Genomic DNA, 20,252 nt, shown 5'->3' with positions numbered 1-20,252 from the left:
TCTGCTGGTATTGTCGAAAGTTAAATGGTAAGCTATTGCCTATACTACCAGATCTGGTAGTAATACATCATACTGTTGAAGCAGTCTTCCTTCAAGTGGTACAAGCATTTTTTTTTTTTTTTAATTAAGGAGGATATGGGGTTTTAAACTAGTTCTTAAAAGTTGGACGAGAGTTTGGATAGGTTTCCTCGGTGAGTCATGCCTTAGCAGTCTTACAGCCGTGGAAGCTGCGGAGGACAGCCGCGAAAGTTACAGTGCTAGGTTGATGGACAGAAGGCTTTCCTATTTTCATAAATTTCTCAAGTGAAAGCATATTCACAGGCCTCTGTTGTGTGCTTTTACACAATGGAGACATGTTGGGTGGACTTGGTCACAGCAGAGTGTGACGAAGTGCGGGGGTGCTACTATGGCTAAGGTCCTCAATGTGGCTGGTAAAGCAAGGCACGCTGTTGTTACCTAGTCACGCCTGTGGCCAAATACATTACTAAAAACATACAATACAGATAACTTGGGAGTAGCTAATTGTGTAGTTTCTAACTTCCTAAGTTATCCTTGACACTTTATTATTTCTTAATTATGGTGGACTGCATATAGACTCATAACTGGCAGAGATATCAGAAATGGAGCCAGCAGTTGGTGGAACACAAAAATTGAAATCTTTCTTTTACAGGAGCTCTTGATATCTTGTGTCCCTACCTTATACCCAACCCCATCTACCTAATTCAGAAAATCTTCTGACCAGTGGCATGAAAGACAGACCAGAATGTAAATCTGTAGTGTGATTTTTGAGCGCCTGACCCTTTAAAGGATACCCAGTTGACCCTGTGACCTTCAGTGATGGTTGCCTCTTGGGCTTTTGGGAACAGCAGAGGATATAAAAAGCCAGCAGAGGCTGAGAAAGAGTAGTAGTGGGGTCAGAGAAGACAGCTAGTGCAGGAAGAAAGATTGCGTAGGGCTAGAGAAGAGACTGAGCAGAGTGAAAGTAGAGTTGAAGTGAACTGGGCTAGCAGAGTGAGAAGACAGCTGGTGACAGCTGAGCCAGGAGAAGCTGAGCTGAGCAGACAGGCTAGAAGAGCTGGAGTCTAGAGTGGCTAGTACTGGAAAAGCTGGGAGAAGGGACTCTTTAACCAGACTGTTGGAGAAATGTTTGAAGGGGCTGGGCTGGAGACGGAGAGCTGGCTGGGAGTCAGGAGAACTGGTTACTGTTTGTAAGAAAAGAAGACAACATTAAAGGAAACATTTTAAAAAGGAAAAAGCATTTTACATAAATCTCAAAACATGATAAAACGACTGCTGTGGATCTGGAGCTCTGGTCCCACTGGAAAGGTCACTGAGTATCGGCCAGGGAAGTTTCCCGCTTAGAGCTTCCTCTGTGAATTCAGGAGAATGTACACACACATCCCGGGGGCCTTTCACATACCCGCAGAGTGTGCCTATCCCTCCAAACCCTTCCAACCCCTACGAGTTTTTTATGTCACCCACCTGACTGCCTAAAAGGTTTGTGCCAAGAACAGTTTTCGCTGTTTTATTTATTTTTATTTTAGGCTACATACTACTAAATGCAGACCTTCAGGAACCTGCCTTTGGTACATTCTTTTAGTGTTTGAGCCAAAATCTCATATGGCTGGACTTCAGTTTTTGTGGACGATAATATCCTTACCTGCTTATTTGAATAAACAGAATTTCTCCCAAAATGTTTATTTGTCACATTTAAAATACAAAATCAAATCCACAGATCCAGATACAGGAACACCAAAAAAAAACATGTACTTACTGTTTTGGCCTCTGAAAACCCATCTATACACCTAACTTATCCATCAATACTACATGAATGAAAAGCAACATAGCTTTAAAACAAGTTGGTTACCAGTAACACTGTCAACTGTGAGCTCACAGTACCACTTGAAAGGGCAAAACAGACGTAGAAATAGGAAAATGAGTTTCTAAGATTCATGAAAATATTCTATGGGATTAACAAGCTTATCCGCCTTTGGACACTACTGCTAAAACAACTGAATTACAAGAGAACACTAAGGATAACTGCATTCTAAGAATTGGACTAGAGTAATAAATGCAAAGAAAGAACCACATCTCCAGATCCTGTTCTCTAGAGTGAAACTGGGTTGCTTGGTAACATCCCTAGCTGCTAACTAGTCACTAAAGGGTTCTGACTAACACTAGGTTATTCCACCAATATGCAGAGTACAGTTCTTCAGGAAAGGCAGCTTTTAAACTGCCCAATACAGAACACACATCACTGAACACAGTCCTGCTAATCATGGGGACTGAGCTACAATAGCATCTTTATTCTAGGATGTCACCTAGCTTACCAGCAGAGCAGAGGTTCTACACCTCAGCTGACTTAATATCCCTATCCAGGCACCGCACAATGTTTGCTCCTTTATCTGGGGACACAGAGACACACAGGTAGGTCTATCAGTCACATATATTAATGGCTTCACAGTAGCAACACAAAATGCACTCAATGTCACATTTCCATAGGAAAGGTTATACATACACTATACACTTCAGTTTTGAAATGTGGACGCAAAAGCGTTCCATTTTCAGGAACCAGTTAACTTAGTGATGATCCCAAATCTTCAAGTTCTAATTTAGCAGAGCAGAAGTCCTTCTTTCGCTGCCAAGCGCTGGCGGTGGACTCTGTCCTGTTGCAGCTCCTCGTGGTTGGGATGCCAGAGCTTCATGATGACCCTTTCAATGTTAAGGGCATACACAGTATGTGTAGGAATGACTTCCCTGTGGACCTGGGATTTGAAAATTACATGTTTACTGTTGTACTTCAGTGGACTTATTTCTCCATCATTCAAAAATACAACTTGCATTAAAAAAAATTCTCCTGACTTACATACCTATGATCACCTAAGCAAATCCAAGTCAGATAGTAAGAAAACTAAACGTGTCTGTGGGACATCAGCAGGTAAAAGATAATTGCCATGCAAGCCTGATTACAAGAGTCCAACCCCTAGAACTCAGATACATAAAGGTGGAAGGAAAGAAATGACCCCACAAAGTTGTCCTCTGACCACACGCAACCCATGACACATTGCGCCCACATGCATGTACATGATAACAATTCAAAACTTAAAGAACTATAGAATTATTTGGGATGGGATTTTTGTTTGTTTTAATAAGCAGAGGATGAGATAAATTAGGAAGAATTACAGGATTTTGTGATTTTAAAATGGGGCTACTACTGTTGGCCATAAAAAGAATAAAGTAAAAAAGTGAAAAAGTATATTTGTAGATTCAGGGTCATTAATGTACCAAGAAATCCAGGTAAACCTTAAGGAGCCAAAAAAATACCTGCAAAGCTTCAAAAAGGTCATACATGTTCACTGGAGGCAAAGAAGCAGGTAGTGTGTTGCCGGAGCATGCCAACAGGAATGCCGCCTGCTGTTCAGCATCGTCAGGATGTGGGTGAGAAGCTGGGTTCTGACTGGCACAGGGAGCAGCAAAGGCTGGAGGGCTGGAAAAGTTTTAACAAAACATTCTCAGCACTTACAATGGAGATCTAGTGAACACCTAGAATAGCATAGCTTGCTGTAACATCCTGTTTTGATATGCTTAAATGAATCAGAAACCCACCACTGCAAATAGAAAGAGTCCAAGATTTTGATTTTCAGAAGTCTCCAGGTATCAGGCTGGAAACAACACAACGTGGCCATATTTACAGCTTCCTCTTATAATACTAATATATTTATTTAGCTCGGGATTCTGAACCAAATTGTTTCCTGCTCCTACAGAGTTTCCAGTTTGGAAAGAAAAAACAAGACAAACAAAAGGAATATGAAATTGGAAAAAAATTATGGAGAAGGCAAATTTTACTGATAGCAAGCTTAAAAAAATAAACATCAAGAAAAGCAGCATGACACACTGCAAAAAGCAGCAAAATGGGAGTATAAGAGAGTCACCCAGATCTTGCCAACTTCCCAAATCAGAGGCCAAAGAGAAGACAGGCTGAGAAGTCGGGCAGGGCTTTTCCATCAATGGAGTGAGTAACTACAGGAGGATACGAGCAGGTAGAGCAAAGAGTGGGGCAACAACTGTAGATTCAAAGCATTCGACAAACGCCGCCCCCACAAGAGAACCAGCTCCCTGGGACTGGGATGAAGGATGGAGGGCGCCAGGGCAGTGCCATGTCAGAGGCAACTCCCAACACCCCCTACTCCAAGGAAATACTTTTTTCATTCTTCCCTAGAGAATGACTTAAATATGAAACAATACCAAACAGATCTGTCTAAATGAGGTCTGGGTAATATCACATTTATTGTGTCTGGGTAGCATAAGTAGAAACCTAACATGGACCCCATTAAAGATGATACTCATCACAATGTCTCCAGGGCCTTATGGAAGCATCTCTTCCATGGCTGTCACTTCCCCTTACACCTGCCCTCCTTCTGTTATTTTCCCCACTGTCACTCCTTTCAGCTCTCCCAATCGCAAATATTTTCTTTGACTTTGTATTATTGTCACCTCTTTCCTTCCATCCTCCACGAGTCAGGTAACCAGACAACAAAACCCAACATCTAGGGGAAGTTCAGTCCCCAAGGTGACCACAAGAAAACTAGATCAGTATTTCTTCCCCAAATAGTTAAAGGTAACAGTAAATTTTGAGGGGGAGGCAGAATGGATAAAAGTAATCTGAGCCAACCATAAAAGGGTGATTTAGAAGCCAAGATGGCCTTGGGAGCCCTGAGCGGACTGGGGCTACAGAACAACAGGACCCTGAGAACAACTAGAAGACATGGGCATAAGCCACAACCTTGAGCTACAGCTACAAGAGTCAGATGAGGACATGAACATCTATCCCTCCCCCTCCCCCTCCCCCTCCTCGTCCTCCTCCTCCTCTCACCATCAAAAGAATCAGGCTTAGGCCATACTTCTAGCTGAGAGCACACCACCTCCTGACCAGGCAAGAGGCCACCAGGAGGAAAGATTACCTGAGGAGCTACCCAATTTCACTTCAGAAAGTGAGAAGCAATCAAATTAAACAATCACCTCTGATTAAAAAAAAAAAAGTACCAAAAAATATAAAGCATGTAGCTTAAGAAATAATAGTGTTGATGTCAAAGGTACTTGAATCTTGCAGAAATGCAATAACTGATTCTTTAATAGCCCAGCACATCAGGTCAGTAACCAAGCAGCAAAGGGTGAGAACAGGAGACAGGAAGCCACTCACCCCTCAACCAGGTTGTTGTAAGCCACCACACTATTCTTCAGGTACGGCTGTGGGGTCACATTACTACCAAAGGCGTATTTAAAATGGCCATCTCGTACCCGGTAAGCTTTCCTTCTCGACACAACTGAAGTCAGGATATCTTTGAGGTGATTCTGTAAAAACAAAAGAAAAATAGCAAGAACTCTGCAAAAGCAAAGTATAAAGCTTCCACTGTCAAATGCTTGCCGCATTTAGGTAGAGGTGCAGAATGACAGAAATGCTCTTGAAAGAGGCTGTGCCAATGCAGAGGGAACAGGAGAGACGGGCGCTTCCTCACACAGCTCTCCTTAAAGAGGCTGTTCTACAGGCCGTGCTTTTCTCTCCAGTGGACCTTGTTTCTCAGTTTGCAGTGCTGGAGACTGAACATCACCTGGGCCTCACATGGAGGCAAGGGCTCCTTCCACTCCACGGGCATTTCCTTTTGCTTCTCAGAAATGATTTTTGGTAAAGTAAGTTTTGTTAGTTAAAGGCCAATGACTTAGAAATTTGGCTTAAGATCTAGTATTCAGTGGTTATCAAATCACTGCAAGAGCTTTGGCCCTCAAAAGCTCTTGTTACAGAACACTGCAACAAGTAGACATTTGTGTCTACTCAAATTCTTTTCCCAAGTACATTAGAGCTGGAGTATGTTAGCACAGGAGAGCCAGGACCAGGCCAGGCAGTTCACTTATAACTATCTTCTATCAAGATATCCTTGTGTAATTTAATGAGTTTTCATTTAATGTTTCTAATGCCATGAGGCAACTATTGTCTCAGAAGTGTCTACGAGGAAAATGAGACCCAGAAAGTGATTTCTAGTTACTTGCATACTGTCTGGTATTGGGGCAACGTGCATTCTATCAAGTAACTAAGAGAGACGATTGAAGCAGTGGGCTGAGCGAGCCACTGTTCCAATACCCAGACTGACACCATAAATGCAGCCTCAAACACACATGACCTAAGCCACTGCAGATGCACATTTCTTTTTTGCCCTTAAAAAACTTTCCTGTGCTGACAAATTAAACCAAGAGGCAAGCAGATGTATGGATGCTGCAAGGAACCTTTCTGAGATGCCTGTCCACTAAAGGCAGTTCTTCGGTTGGGAAATGTGAAGTGTTTCTCCTTCGGTGACGACAGTGGCATTCAGTTCCTGTCACTATCAGCTTCAAACACACACATACACACACACACACACACACACACACACACACACACACATACACACACACACACTCTCATCCCAATTGTCTGTAGTTACTTTGACCGACAGCAAACCAACCTCCACAGCATAGACAACTGCAGAAACAGCTTCCTCGGTGACATTGTCCAGCCCGTGCTCATAGGCAGTCACAATCATTCGTCCTTCAAGCTGACCTCGTGTGGGAAGCATCATCGTGTGTGAACAAAGTTTCAAATCATCATCATCCTGGGGATCCTTTGCCACAAACTGCTGAGCTCCAGAAAGGGGGTTCTGAGGCTGAAACCTATGCTAAGGAAGGAAACATCCAAAGTATTCACTTCAATAGCAATGAAACACAAACAAAAGAAACCCATCTACTGGACTTGGGGATCTACACAGTAAGACAACCAAAGGGTATTAAATACCTTTACAACAACATAAGGGTATTAAAATTTCTAAAGTGAAAATGCAAATCATGGGCTGTAGACAGCTCAGCCATGAAAGGTTAGGCTCACAACCAAAACTACAAAAAGTAAATCATGCACAAATGATCATGGTTCACACCGTTACATGATGATGAGTTACAGAGAACAGTGCCTGTGTAAACAGCGGTTTGTAGTTTTCTTTTTGGAAAGTCTTGCGCTATACACAATAACCTAGACAGGCCTCAAGATCATAATACTGCCTCAGCCTCCCACAGCTGGAATTACAGGTGTGTACCTTCATGCCCCGATTAGCCATTTATTATACTCAGTGGTCGTTTATTATACCTTGGTGGTTACAAAAATGTATGGCCTTATGCTAAAAATAACAATCGGAAGAGACAACATAGAACTATATTCAGAAAGTCACAGAACTTTAAGTATATTCTGAAAGTATAAACATAATTAATGCTTCAGTTAGGATATATAAAGAAAGGCTAATGAATGAAATGATAGCTCTAACAAACATTCTGAAGACAGGGGCACCTCTTTATTATGACTGTTTGCTTATATTCCTAATACAGCCTAAGGCATGATCTGAAATATTCAACCTTTGTTTGTAAAACTTTCAGCATTCCTATGAAATTCTTATACTCCGCCATTACCAGGACAGTTGTTCCAGAGAACTCTGATTTTGCAGAGGAGGCAGCGATCCATGTATATAGTATAAAAACGGTATCGGCATTTTCCCATTTCCTAAGCATAAAGCTCTGCCATATCCTACACACTTCACACCAGGTACGCCTCTACAGGCAGTGAGGCTGAGCATGCCTGAGTGTTACTGACATAAAGCACGGAGCAGGCAAGCCTAGGATGAGAAACTTTTGGAAAACTTTTCCTACAGAAAAACATACATCCCAAAAGGTTTACAAGTGTTATCGCCAAATGCCTCAGTCTCTATACTGATCTTTAAGGTCTCAGAGCACAGCCAAACATCAACAGAAGCCTACCAGAGGCTCCTGGCTAGGCCGTGACCAGACGTGTTTCATCTCAGAGATGCCTGAGGAGAGAGCACATGCTCAGCTTCCAACCAACCTGTGGGAACTCTGTGGTGCTAATGACATGTATGTGCAAACACTGACAGGAAGACATTTATAATCTCTGAAGACTTTTCTTCCTAAATCTTTTTTTTTTTTCAGCTCTACTGGGAATATGTAAAACCACAACTGCTTAGCCATGTGTGGTGAGACATGCCTTTAGTCCCAGAACTCAGGAAGGCAGAGGCAGGATGATCTGGGTTCAAGGCCAGCCTGGTCTACAAAGCGAGTTCCAGGATAGCCAGGGCTACTCAGAAAAACCCTGTCTCGGTAACCCTTGCCCCGAAAAATTCACAGCTACTTTATCACAGTAGCTCGTAAGCGCACAGTTGTTGGGATCTATTGGAGGATGACCTACATCAAATTTTTGACGAACAGAAGAAAGCTTTTTCTTGCCCTTCGGTTTTCCAGGCTTGGCTGCAGAGCCCCCTGTCCAGGGCAAAGATCCAGCACCCTCTATGAGACAGAAAACAACAGGCACAGTGAAAAGACATTTTTAACCAGAGTAGAAATGACAACAGCTAACCCACCCCACCCCACCCCCCCTCCCGGGAATAAAAAGCATGGATTACTCGGATGCTGAAAACAAATAAGGAAGCTCAAACCTGAATCTTTTCTTTCTACTTCTTTATAAGTAAAATGATAAATTCTCTCAAATAACATTGTTTTCTAACTAAAACCAAAATTATTTTTGAGGAAAGCAAACTTTTACTTTTTAATGTGTGCAGAGGCCAAAGGTCAATGGCCAGAATTTTCCTCGGTCACTTCTCCACCTATTTCTTACGATGGGGCCCTCTCACTGAAGCTGGAGCTGGGTATGGGCTGTGCTAGGTAGCCAGCAAGCTCCTTCCCTTTGCCTCTCCAGCAAAGAGATCACAGGCTGGTGCTGCTGGTGCTCTCTTTAACCGAGAGTCTAGAGGATCAAACTCAGGTCTTCATGCTTCCATTGCCCCAGCTGGATATTTTTAAGTAACGAAGGGGGGGGGGGGGGTTGAGCATTGTAGCCCAAGTTGGTGAACTGAATACATGTATTTATCTCTTTTTCAAAACCTGGCTAAAAATGACAGGAAGGCAAATGATATACACCCGCAAGAAATAAAGAAACTTAGTCTCAACAAGTTCCAAGATGGATGAACAAGGTAATGACTTACAGAGTTTAGCCATGGAGGCTGCAACTCTGCAAAGACAGGCAATGGACAAGCAGAGGAGGCTTAGCAGACAAAAGGCCAAAAAGTCACTTTCAATGCAAGGTCTATGCTCAAAACTTCCATGGACTAGGCTCACTATGAAATAAAAACGCGGCAGAGGTAGACTTAACCAAAATACCCTATATGCATTATGAAATTCTCAAACAATAGAAGAAATCATTTTTAACAAGCGGCACTCCCAGTTCAGGAATTAAGAATATGGATCGGCAATGGTGAAGTGCCGAACCATGTGCAGGCTCTGTGCAGACGCAGCCACAAAGCAGCTCTGCTCGCAGCTCGGCACGGGGCCCACACAGCAGGGAACATGTAACACATGAGCTGGTGAGGAGGGAGGGGCAGTTCTCACACCACACTCACTATCTCTGGTGCCTGCTATGGTAGGCAGCGTGGATGCTGGCTTCCTGAACAAAGCTTTCAGCAGATGCTCCTACTAACGGCTGGTCCTCTGTCGGCTCACTCTAAAGCGAATGGCCACAGGTTTCTGCTACATTCTTGAAAGGATAAGGACAGCACCAAATAGGCACTTCATCATATTTGGTAATATGAAATATTTGCAATGGAAGAAACACATGCAAGATGGGGGGGGGGGTGTCACATGACCACACAGGAAGATAATCAGGGGTCTGGCATGTTTTTATGACACCCTGCTTACTCTCTCACGCTCAGCAGTAATGAGGCATGGTGGCACATGATCCCAGCACTGCACTAGGCAGAATGATTCTAAGCTCAAGACCAGCCTGGGATGCACAGCAAACTTTGGCATACTGCCCCACCTCCCCCAAAAGAAACTCAGGAGCTCTGTGCAGCCAAACTGTGCATCTGAAAGGGGAAATCCAAACAATCAGGAGCACCACAATATGTTAATCTAATCTTGCTTCCAAAGATGGCTACTCTTGCCTAAGAACGTCCCCCACCTCACCACCACCCACACAGAAACCTAAGACACAAGTACCCAGCCCATGGGTAGCAAACCACATCCAAACGAGAGCACAAGATTAGAAAAAAAAAAAAAAAACAACAACAAAAAACAGCCAACTAAACATGCATAGATGTTCTAGATAGGAAAAGTAAAAAGACTGACACATATCCATCTGGTATCTAAGAAAAGTGTGAAAACACATATATCCGTCAAACAAGAAGAAAATGCTATCAAGGCTGCTGAATCCGAGAATATATTAAACAGAAAGCCTGGGAATGCTGAGGAACTCCCAAAGAACACAGAGTAAATAAGACAAAGAGACAGACACTAACACTAGCACATTCAGAGACAGGGTCAGTCGACAATGAGGGACGACGGATCACTCGCCATCAGAAGAGAACACAGCAGTGAATGCATTGGGATGCAGTGCTCTAGCCAGGAGCGGCCTCTACCAAAAGTGGTCTGTGCTGATCTTTTGATTTTTAGTACTAGGAACACAGTGTTTAATTAAAAAACAAAAATCACCCTTGGAAAAATATTTCTGAAATAAGAACTTCAAAGAAGAACTCCTCCAAAAGTTTCTAATGTTCTTTTTTTAAAATATGTACATGAGGTGTTTGGGGCTGAGGGGAGGGTTAACGTGCACTGAAGTCAGGACACCGGAAGCCCGGCACTGTGCAGAACTGTGGTGTGAGGCAGTGGTGAAGGTAAGAGAGCCGCCTCCGCACTAGGGCCAACCTTTCCGAAGAACCTCCACTACCCATCACCTCAGCAGCAACAGCTTCTCTCAGAGAATGTCATGCTAAGATCTTCCTTGAATTCTCTCTCGAACAGTCATTATGAGGTATAATACAGAGGCCGGAGCGCCAACGCAGCAGTCAAGAGCAGCTGTTGCTCTTGCAGAGGCCCTGGGCTCAGTTCCCAGCGCCCACGTCGGGTGACTCCCAACGGTCACTCCAGCTGCAGGGCATGTGACACTTGTAACTGTATTCGCCTGTACACAGACACACCCACAGGCTTGTAATTAAAAAGAATAAAAACAAAAAGTGGGAAGGGATAACACAGAACACCAGGCACTTCCTGCCTGCCTTTTAAGATATTCAGAATCACCCTGGCTTGAATCATCCTGACTTAATCTGCAGCGGCAGGAACTGCGTAAGCCTCAGCCTCTCACAAGGCCCAGGGCGGCTTTAAAGTGAGGGGCGTTTTTCAGATCACTGCCTTCCCGCCCACAGGCTGGCAGACACTGAGCTCTGACCTCCTTCCGCGGGCTACCCTGTGACTTCTCATCACCTAACGCTCAGCCTGTGTCTCCTGAAGGCCCTCTCCTGGGACCTAGCGTCCTCTGGATAACTCGGGGAACATCTCCTTTGCAAGCCTGAGTGTCTGATAGAGGCAGTTAAGTCCCTGTGCTACCCAGCCCTGCCAAGTGATCCACTCTGAAAACATTCCCACTCCCTTACCTGGTGTGGAGACCAAAATCTGACAGCGTGTGAGGATGGCCAGGAGGAAATCATTGTGAGAGTGGACTGCAAAGAAGGAAGGGCGTCACACGTCAGAGTACTTTCAAAGTTAGAAAAATATCCGACTAGCCTGTAAATCCTTTAAACGGTCCCTCTCTCCCTACCATTCTTTACAATTAATGTTTTAAACCAATGCTGTCAAGATTATCTTACACACCATCAAAACCAAAAGGACTTTTTGGCAATCTGGGGACGCTTGGGGGAGGGAGGAACTACCGTTGTCCTGTGTGAGGAGCCTGTGAGCCTCAAGGTCGAACTCCTCTTTGCTGATCTTCTGCTTGAACCACAGCTTTAAGTTGGCCCAGTATCTGCAGAAGGAGACATGACATTAGCACCCACACACTTTTGCCTCTGCCCCGGCTTCCAGAGAAGACAGTTTTATAAAACCCAGTGTCCGTGGCTGAGGGATGAGGCCTCCCCGAGTTCCTCTGTGGAAGACCCAGTCTCTCGGCATGTGGCTCCAGGCAGAGCCTATATAAAGATATACCCGGGTGAGGATGAGACTTGAGTGACTCCAGTGTGCCTAGCCAGCACTGCAGAAAGGGACAGACACTCCAGACTCCTGCCTGCACAGAGGTCGCAGGAGAGCCCCAGAAGAAACCCACCCTCCAACACACCGGCCTTGGATTTACAATCCCCGCAGCTGCAAGAGTATGATTTTCTGCAGTTTAAGCAACAGGCCTATGACACTTTGTCACAGCAGGCCTAGCAAATGAACACACCCAAGAGGCAGAAGACCAACAAGAGACATCCTTTCTCCCTAAAAGGAGGCTGGCGCGGCCTCAGGGCCAACTCGGGACAGGCACATCTGTGCCTTCCCTTCTCACAGCTGCCTTCAAGGCTGCCCTCCAGAACCCTACATGGGCCCTTCACCCCTAAATGTGCACGCTTCATGGGGAAAAAAGTGGCCACCGATACTTACTCCATGCGCCATGCTTCCCTTCAGGTAAGCTCAAGTTTTACTCTAATCAGCAGAAAAACTGACTTTCAAAGCACCTAAGAAAATATTCCCAGAGATGAGAAATAGAAGGTCTGTGGTTTTAGCATTTGGACCACTGGGTAAACAGCAAACAATTCACAGCCATGGGCTCTATGGAAGCTTGATTTACCCATGTTCAAGGATCACATTTAAATGGTCATGATGGACAATGCAAAGCAAACTGCTTAGGAGGAAAACATGAGAGAAAAACAAGCTCAACCAAGGCTCAGTTCTTACAATGAACAAAGACTGGAGACAGAAATGGAGGTCAGTTCCATACGGCATCATTAACTGTGTCCCCTGCACAGAGACCTGTGGATTTCACGTTATAAATCCGGAAAATGTAGATTCAGTGCCCATATTTGGTCCACATCACAGTGAGCTTTGGCCTTTACGAATGGATAGGAATGGTGCTAATTTCAAATTTCTGTCAGCACGGACTTCACTCTGTGATCCTGGCGGGGTACAGCACCTAACCAGAGGTAAAGCTGTGTCCCTCACAGGCCACGTGCTGCAGGCTTAGCCCCACACCGTTCACTTCCAAAACCCTGGGAGCACTGTGTATAGAAAATGAGACAAGTGTCCTCATGTGATTTCTAAAACTTGCTTTTTAAATGCCACTCATAAAGCATAAAGCCGTTCTAATGAAGGCAAAAGCAGTCATTTTTACCTAGTAAATAATTTTTACACTTAATTTCCTCCTCGCAAGGCAGAGGATCCTTCGTGATACTATTTGGTTGCCCCTAAAGCTTGGTTTGAAGGTCTTGGGGCAGGATGATCTGAGTGACAACATTACAAACTTAAAAGGAAAAAGAGCCCCTCACCCCAGTCAGCCTGAAACCTCTCGCCAGTTGAAATCAAAACTTCCAAATGCAACTACCAATATCTGCCTAAGGCCTCTTCTCACCAGGCTGTAAACCTGCAATTTTCTAGTCATCGCCACAGAGACCCCTTGTGCAACTTTAATGGCTCCTGGTTTTACTTTACCAGACCATAAGCCCGTCCAACTCATCAGCAAAAAGAGAAGGGGGGGGGTGATACAAAATTCTTAGGTGTAACAAGACAGAAATGCATGTGCTAAGACACCCAGAAACCCATGCCACACAAGGGTTATTGTCTTGTCCCTTCCCTGGGCATCTCTTTTAACTCCAGTGCTTAAGATTTACAAATCATAATTTTTTTCAAGCCTTTTATTAAAGCGGGGCTCCGGTGAGAAGCCCGCCATCCATGCTCTTGGGTGCACCTTCTTGAGAGCCTTTCTATTAACCAGCCTTTCTTCACTGGCTGCTCTTGCCAATCTTTTCTACACCGACGCCAGGAACTATTGGTTTGCCAGAGTTGAAGTTCCCCAAAAGACCAAGGCACCTCCTCCAGCCTCAGAAGGCTACCGCTGAAAGGGCTGTCACTGTCCAGTCGCCGCTGACAGTCCGGCTGGGCGCCTGGGGTCCTTTACAACCCCAGGAAAGCATCACACGGCGGGAACCAGAAGCCTTGGTCCCATCCCCGGCCGGGGCTCTTCTGGGGGAAGAAGCAGTATCTCTGGGTGTCGGTGTCCTGTCTATCAAATGGGAGTAAACAGTGGCGATCTCACAGTTTTGAGGATTAGATAGTATGTACAGAGTGCTAGAAAAGGCATCCTATGGCCGACTCGGCTGCCTTCCCCTGCGGATAATGTGGTGTGGGGTGACCCGCTTCACCCGGGGTCTGTCTGCCCTCGGAACCCGCTTTCAAATCGCTTCTCAACGCATCCCGGCTGGCCCAGGAGCGACGGAGGCTTTCGCCTCCGGGAAGCCCTCCAGGGACCCCGCCCCGGAGCGCCCCAGCTCCGCCGGCTCCCGGGTGTCCAGGGCGCTGCTCCCGCCCCACGAGGACATCACCGGGCTCTGGGGCGCCCGGGAGGCCCGTCCTCCAGCGCCTCGAGTCCCGGCCCGGAGCCGCAGAGGAGGCGCGGCGGCCGCGAGGCGCCTCGGGCCTCCGGGAGGCAGGGAGAGCCGAGAACAGGACTACTACGGCAGCCCCGGGCGACGGCCACACCCACGCGCAGGCCCGGAGGCCGGTCCCCGGGGTTCTTACTGTTTCACGTTGTCCCCCAGCGCCTCGCTCAAGTTCTTCTTGGCCGCCTCCAGCTCGCTCACAAAGGTCGCCATTGCAGCGCGCGTCTCAGCCCGACCTTAGGCCGCGCGGCCCACGGCGACCAGCAACCGAAAGATCAACTCGGCGGAAGGCCCTGCGCTCGGGACTCGAAGGCTCGGCAACGCTCGTGGGCCCCGCCCCCGGCCGCTCGGGAGCCCTCTCGTTTGTTTGGTTCTCGGCTCCGCCCGTCTGACCGTCGGGAAAGCGCCCAGCCAAACTCCGTTCTCCAAGGCCCGCCCCTCGGGTCACGTGATCCACTTCACCTAGTTGGGCGCGTGCCCAGCCTACGCCCGCCCGCGGCGGCCTCTGCAGCGCTGCCCCGCCCCGCCCCGCCCGCCCCGCCCCGCTCTGACTGACAGATCCGCTCTGAATTCCCACGCCGCCCTTCCCGAAGGAAGAGCTCCCGCGGAGATATCTAATTTATTCTCTTGTCCTGATTTTTTTTTTTTTTTTTTTTTGGCTGAGTGCTCACCAGTTATTGTGAGTTTGGTTGCTTTATCATGTTTTCTCACTCCTTCCACTAAAACGTAAAAGTTCCCTGAAGGGAGGATTTAAGTTATTCAAGTCCTGATCATTCAATATTTGCGAAATGCAAGTTCTCTTGTGTTGTTTCTCTCCCTCTCTCTGAGTTGTTTGTTTGTTTGTTTGTTTGTTTGTTTGTTTGTTTGTTTGTTTTGGTTTTGAGTTTTTTGGGTTTTGGGTTTTGGTTTTGGTTGGTTGGTTTTTTTGAGACAGGGTTTCTCTGTGTAGCCTTGGCTGTCCTGGACTCGCTTTGTAGACCAGGTTGGCCTCGAGCTCACAGAGATCCTCTGCCTCCTGAGTGCTGGGACTAAAGCCTGTGCCACCCGGCTTGTTTTTTGACACGGGGTCTCTCTATGTAGGACCTGGGGGCCCTGAAATTCCCTATGTAAGCCAGGCTGTTATTTTAACTCACTGTTGATGCTTCTAGTGGCAGCATAATTTTTAAGCTTTTATCTTTGTGTGTATGTCTTTGTGGGTGTATGCGACGTGTGTGAGTTCCTCCCTGAGGCCAGAGGAGGGATCTTGGGTTACAGATGGTTGTGAGCAGGTGGAACTGGGTGCTAGGGAGGACAGGCGCTCATAATGCCTGAGCCATCTCCGAAGCCTGGTGACAGCATGGTAAATACCACCCAGATAAGATGCACACACTATCTTGTTTCCTGGTTATTAAACTATCTTTCTGTATGAAAAAAGCAATTAAAAGCATATAAAAATAAAAACATCTAAAGGCGATTCAATGACAGGCATGTTTATGAAGATTCTCCTCATTTGGAATTATTATTTTAGGACAGAATCCCATAAAAGAAGCATGGGCTCAAGTGATGGGGGCCTTGATGAATGTCTTGTCCCTGTGGTCAAGTGCCTCCCCGACTTTAACTTAATCCTACACATAATCAAAAGCAAGCCCCAGGTTAAACCCACCAGCCTTGCTCGTGCTGGCAGGGTTGGTGGGGCTATGCACTCACTTCATGTGCATTAAACGACTACTGCCATGTGCCTGGCGCTCACTCCCTTTCCTTAGGATGGGTAATTGGAGGCTGATAATTATACTCTTCCATATTGCCTGTTTTCTGCAACTTATTTCCATAAGCCAACACAACAAAGAGGAAAATTCCAGCAAAGTTTATTTTCATTGCAACTTTTAATTTACATTTGTTTGTTTGTTTGTTTGTTTGTTTGCATGTATACCCAAGGGACAACTTGCAGGACTCTGTTCCGCCCACCTGCCATGGAGATCAGACTTGGCCACAAGCACCCTTACTCACCCACCGAGCCTTTCATCACGCCATTTCTATAGCTATTTACTTACGTATCCACACACGTGTGGCCTCTGCTTATTTCTTGGCATTTTCTACAGCACTGTTTTGGTTTGGTTTGGGTTTAGCATTTTCCTTTGTAGGAACGTAACACGAGATCTACTCAGAACACCATTTTTAAGTGTGTGTTACTGTGTGCTCGACAGTGTGCAGCAGATCTCTGGAGTCTACTTATTCATCATCTCGGACTGAAACTGTGATTATTAACTCCCCGATTCTCCTTCTCCCAGTCCCTGCTAACATTTTACTCAATGAATTTGATTATTTTAAATGCCTCCTATAAGTGTAATTGTGGCATATTTGTCTTTTCCAGGAATGTCTTTATTTCACATGTGTCCTCAGGATTCAACTATGTTGTCACACTTTGTAGAATATTCTACTTTTTCAAGACTAAATGTGGTGTGTGTGTATGTGTGTGTGTATCACATTCTCCTATCAACAGACTCTTAGGCTAGGCCACATCCTAACTATTATAACTAGTTACTCTTAAGCCAGGCCACATCCCAACTATTATTAAGGAGTGCTATCTCCTCTCTCTCTGTCTCTCTGTCTCTCTTTCTCTGTCTCTCTCTCCCCTCTCCATTTCATCAGTTCTTTTGGATAAGTGCCCACAAGTCAGATTTGTCTGACCAGTTGCTATTTCTATCTTTCAGTTTTCGAGGACTTTCCAGCTCCACAGGTAGCTACAGCACTTTCACATTCTCACCACAAGACTGGGGACCCTGACCACTGACCCCTCACAGTGCCTGGTACAGGAGAAAGGCCAAGCCCTCTGCTTCACTAGCACCTTAATGTGACGTACTGGCCATCTTCCGTACACATTGTCACCAAGTGTACATTTCAGACTTCGGCAGTTCTGCTACGCAGGAGAACCCTGGCCAGTCAGCAATCATGTTTCATTTCCTAGTCAAACTTCCTGTGATGTTAGCTGTCATTTGAAAGACATGGTATGCTGCAGCACATATGGTACGTGCACATGTCAGCTAAACATATGAGAGCTATTCACAAGCTTACATGGTACTGTTGAGTGGCTCATGCTCAATAGAAATGCCTGGTAAAATCAAATAAAGATTCTGTGTGTTCTTCCCCATCTGACTGTATCAACCAATATTAGGATAGATTCTAAAACAGTTAAAAGTTATAGACTTGGGACATATCGGCTGTAGTAAAAATGTATGGTTTACAAGTTGAGAGACATACCAATACCACAGAAGGAGGTCAGGGGGTTTTCGTTGTTTTGTTTTGCTTTTGTCTAGTTTTTTGTTTGGGTTTGCATCATGGATCTTACTGGCAGTCTGATGATGTCTTTGAAGTCATTCTAAGCATAATGTTTTTAAATGCCTCATACATGTTTACACTTAACACAGTTTTATTAAAATGCAGTTCTACCCGAAGGCCCTTTAGAAACCATGTACCTTGTAAAGCTTGCAGGCACTTGCCTCACTCTGCTTAGGCTGCCTGCCGGCATTCCATGTGCCTCAGAAATGGAACCCTGCCTAGGAGCTGGGATGGAATGAAGAAAGGACAGGCACACGGACAGCGACGCCTGGGTCACATTGGGTTCTCATACTTTGGAAGGCTAAAGGCCCACAATCAAGATGCTAACAAATTTGGTTTCTGGGAGAGCTCTGTTTCCTGCTTGTAAATTTACATTCCCCCTTTCCTAGCCTTTCCCCAGTGAGCTCTCAAGAGGAGAGAAAATGGGAGTCTCTGATCATTCTTATAAGGACGCTGTTGGTTGGATTTTGTCAACTTACAAAGTGGAAACTCCACTGAGAAAATGCTTCCATCAGATTGCCTATTGGCATATCTGTAAGACTTGCTCTTAGTAGATGATTGATGTAGGAGGGAGGTCCCAGGCCACCGTGGGCAGTGCTACTCCTGATTCTGTGTGGTAAAAGAAAGTGGACTGAGCAAGCCAGTAAGTAGCATTCCTCCATGGCTCCTGCTTCATTTCCTGTAGGAGGCACAGGGGTCTCTGTGCTCACAGATGAGCATTAGTGCAAGCTGGAATGGGTAAGCATGCAGGGTTGTTCCTTCAAGGGAAGAAAGGCAATACCAGTTATCCACCCAGAAGGCCAGGAGCTGCCACGTTTACCAAACTGGTGACTCTTGCTCTATTTCGTGACTAGAGACTCTTTCAGCAACAGACCCTCCCCCAGACCCTTCTCATAAATTTGTCTTTTTCCATAAATCCATGAGGCCTGCTCTAATTTTTTACATAACTATAGCCCCTCTGTTGAGACCTACTTTAGCATAATTGTAGCTCCTCTGTTGATACTTGCTTTCCTCTTTAGCATAACTGAAGCCATTTTATCTTTAGTCTCCATTTTGATTATAATGTGAAATTGAGTTCAAGTTCTCAGGCTCTGCTTGTCTGATACAAAAATAGCCTTTACTTACAATTCAATACTTTTTCAATGTCCTGCTTGAATTGATAAATGTGTATTCTACTTAAACAAAACTACAATACCCTGCTATGTTCCTTACTCTCAGAACAGTGGGGAACTAGAAAACCCCCAAGTTCCCCTACCCTATATCCCAGCCAATCAGCTTAAAATACTTTGTCTAGCTACCTACATACAATGTACCTGGAATAGAATTGATTCTTCCTGCTTGTTTATGGTCTTTTTACCTTTAAAAACTTACTCTGGGAACGGCTCAGGGTCTCAGTCTTGGTTGCTGAATCCGGACTATTTCCCTGACCAGTGAGACTTTGCTAAGCGTTTAATAAACTTCCACCTATCTGAGTCCCAGCGGTCAGTGTGTGGCTGTTCCTGAACCACAACAAAGAGTTTCAGCATAGCCATGTCTACTCTGTATTTAGCTTACTTTGTTCCTCAAGCAGATCTAGGTATACTTTGCTGTGAACACGGGATTGAGTTACTTATCACCAGAATAATGTTCTGCCAAATTGTGCTGTGCTTCAATAGGCCTAGACTCTGGAGGTTTGAATCAACACCAGCTACTGAGTACACAGAATTGAGTTAATTTATCACCAGGGAAATTTTCACCAAATTGTGTTGTTTTTAAGTCTGCCTAATATAAATTACTTGGGGGCTCAGCCTGTCAACTTTGAACCAACGGCTTCTACTGAACTGCCTTGCCTCTTCCCCACCCCCACCCCCACCCTGCCCAGCAAGTTTCTGCCTTGAATTCTTGCCCAGACTTGCTGCTTCACGAGGATTACACCTGTTCATCTGAAATTAACCCTCTCCTCCCCAAGTCGCTTTGGATCATTGTGTTTTTTCATAGCAAGGCAGAGCAAACTGAGGAAGATGCCGACCCCAGCATCGAGAGAGACCCACCTTAATGGTCTTAGCTACCTGATTAGAGGCTCCATCTCCAAGTGCAGCCATGTTAAGGGTTAATGCTCCAACATCTATACCTGGTCTATGACAAAAATGACTGCAATCTTGGCTTCCTCTTGCCAGAAGCTCTCGGAGACCAGTTTCTAGGACTGAGAAATGGAATGTACCTAGGGATTTCATAGACTAAAAAGTGACTACACAGCCCCCAGCACTGAAAAGCAAACCTGTCTTGCAGGTATGTTACTATTGTGGTTGTAATTAACTTGATCAGAGCATCTTTTTTTTTGGATTTGTCTGTCTTAAAATAGGGGAAAGACACATGAAACATCAAAGACCAGGGTATGATCTCTGCATGTTAAGACATTAGAAGTCAGTCAACCATGCTCATTCATTCAAAAAATGCAAAAACAAAAACCAACCAACC

The 20,252-nt window shown here is 45.3% G+C and overlaps 1 protein-coding gene across 2 annotated transcripts; it reads right to left on the bottom strand.

Annotated features, from left to right (window-relative positions):
- Positions 1-1,682: 1,682 nt before the first annotated feature.
- Positions 1,683-14,867, bottom strand: Tada1 (transcriptional adaptor 1). Of its 2 annotated transcripts, none has more exons than XM_021656282.2 (8): positions 14,620-14,865; positions 11,784-11,875; positions 11,508-11,573; positions 8,276-8,373; positions 6,498-6,707; positions 5,201-5,352; positions 3,325-3,487; positions 1,683-2,765 (listed from the first exon to the last, which is right to left on the bottom strand). In XM_021656282.2, the coding sequence occupies exons 1-8, from the start codon at positions 14,691-14,693 to the stop codon at positions 2,613-2,615; spliced, it is 1,008 nt and encodes a 335-aa protein (XP_021511957.1). In that variant the 5' UTR covers positions 14,694-14,865; the 3' UTR covers positions 1,683-2,612. The 2 variants fall into 2 exon arrangements, with proteins under 2 accessions (XP_021511957.1, XP_060220608.1); XM_060364625.1 differs by having other exon boundaries at positions 2,557-2,765; positions 3,350-3,487; positions 14,620-14,867.
- Positions 14,868-20,252: the final 5,385 nt, after the last annotated feature.

This window comes from Meriones unguiculatus, chromosome 11 (genome assembly GCF_030254825.1).
Source record: "Meriones unguiculatus strain TT.TT164.6M chromosome 11, Bangor_MerUng_6.1, whole genome shotgun sequence".
NCBI classification, from domain to species: domain Eukaryota; kingdom Metazoa; phylum Chordata; class Mammalia; order Rodentia; family Muridae; genus Meriones; species Meriones unguiculatus.
Note: the sequence above shows the minus strand (reverse complement) of the source record. Positions and strands in the feature narration are given on the sequence as shown.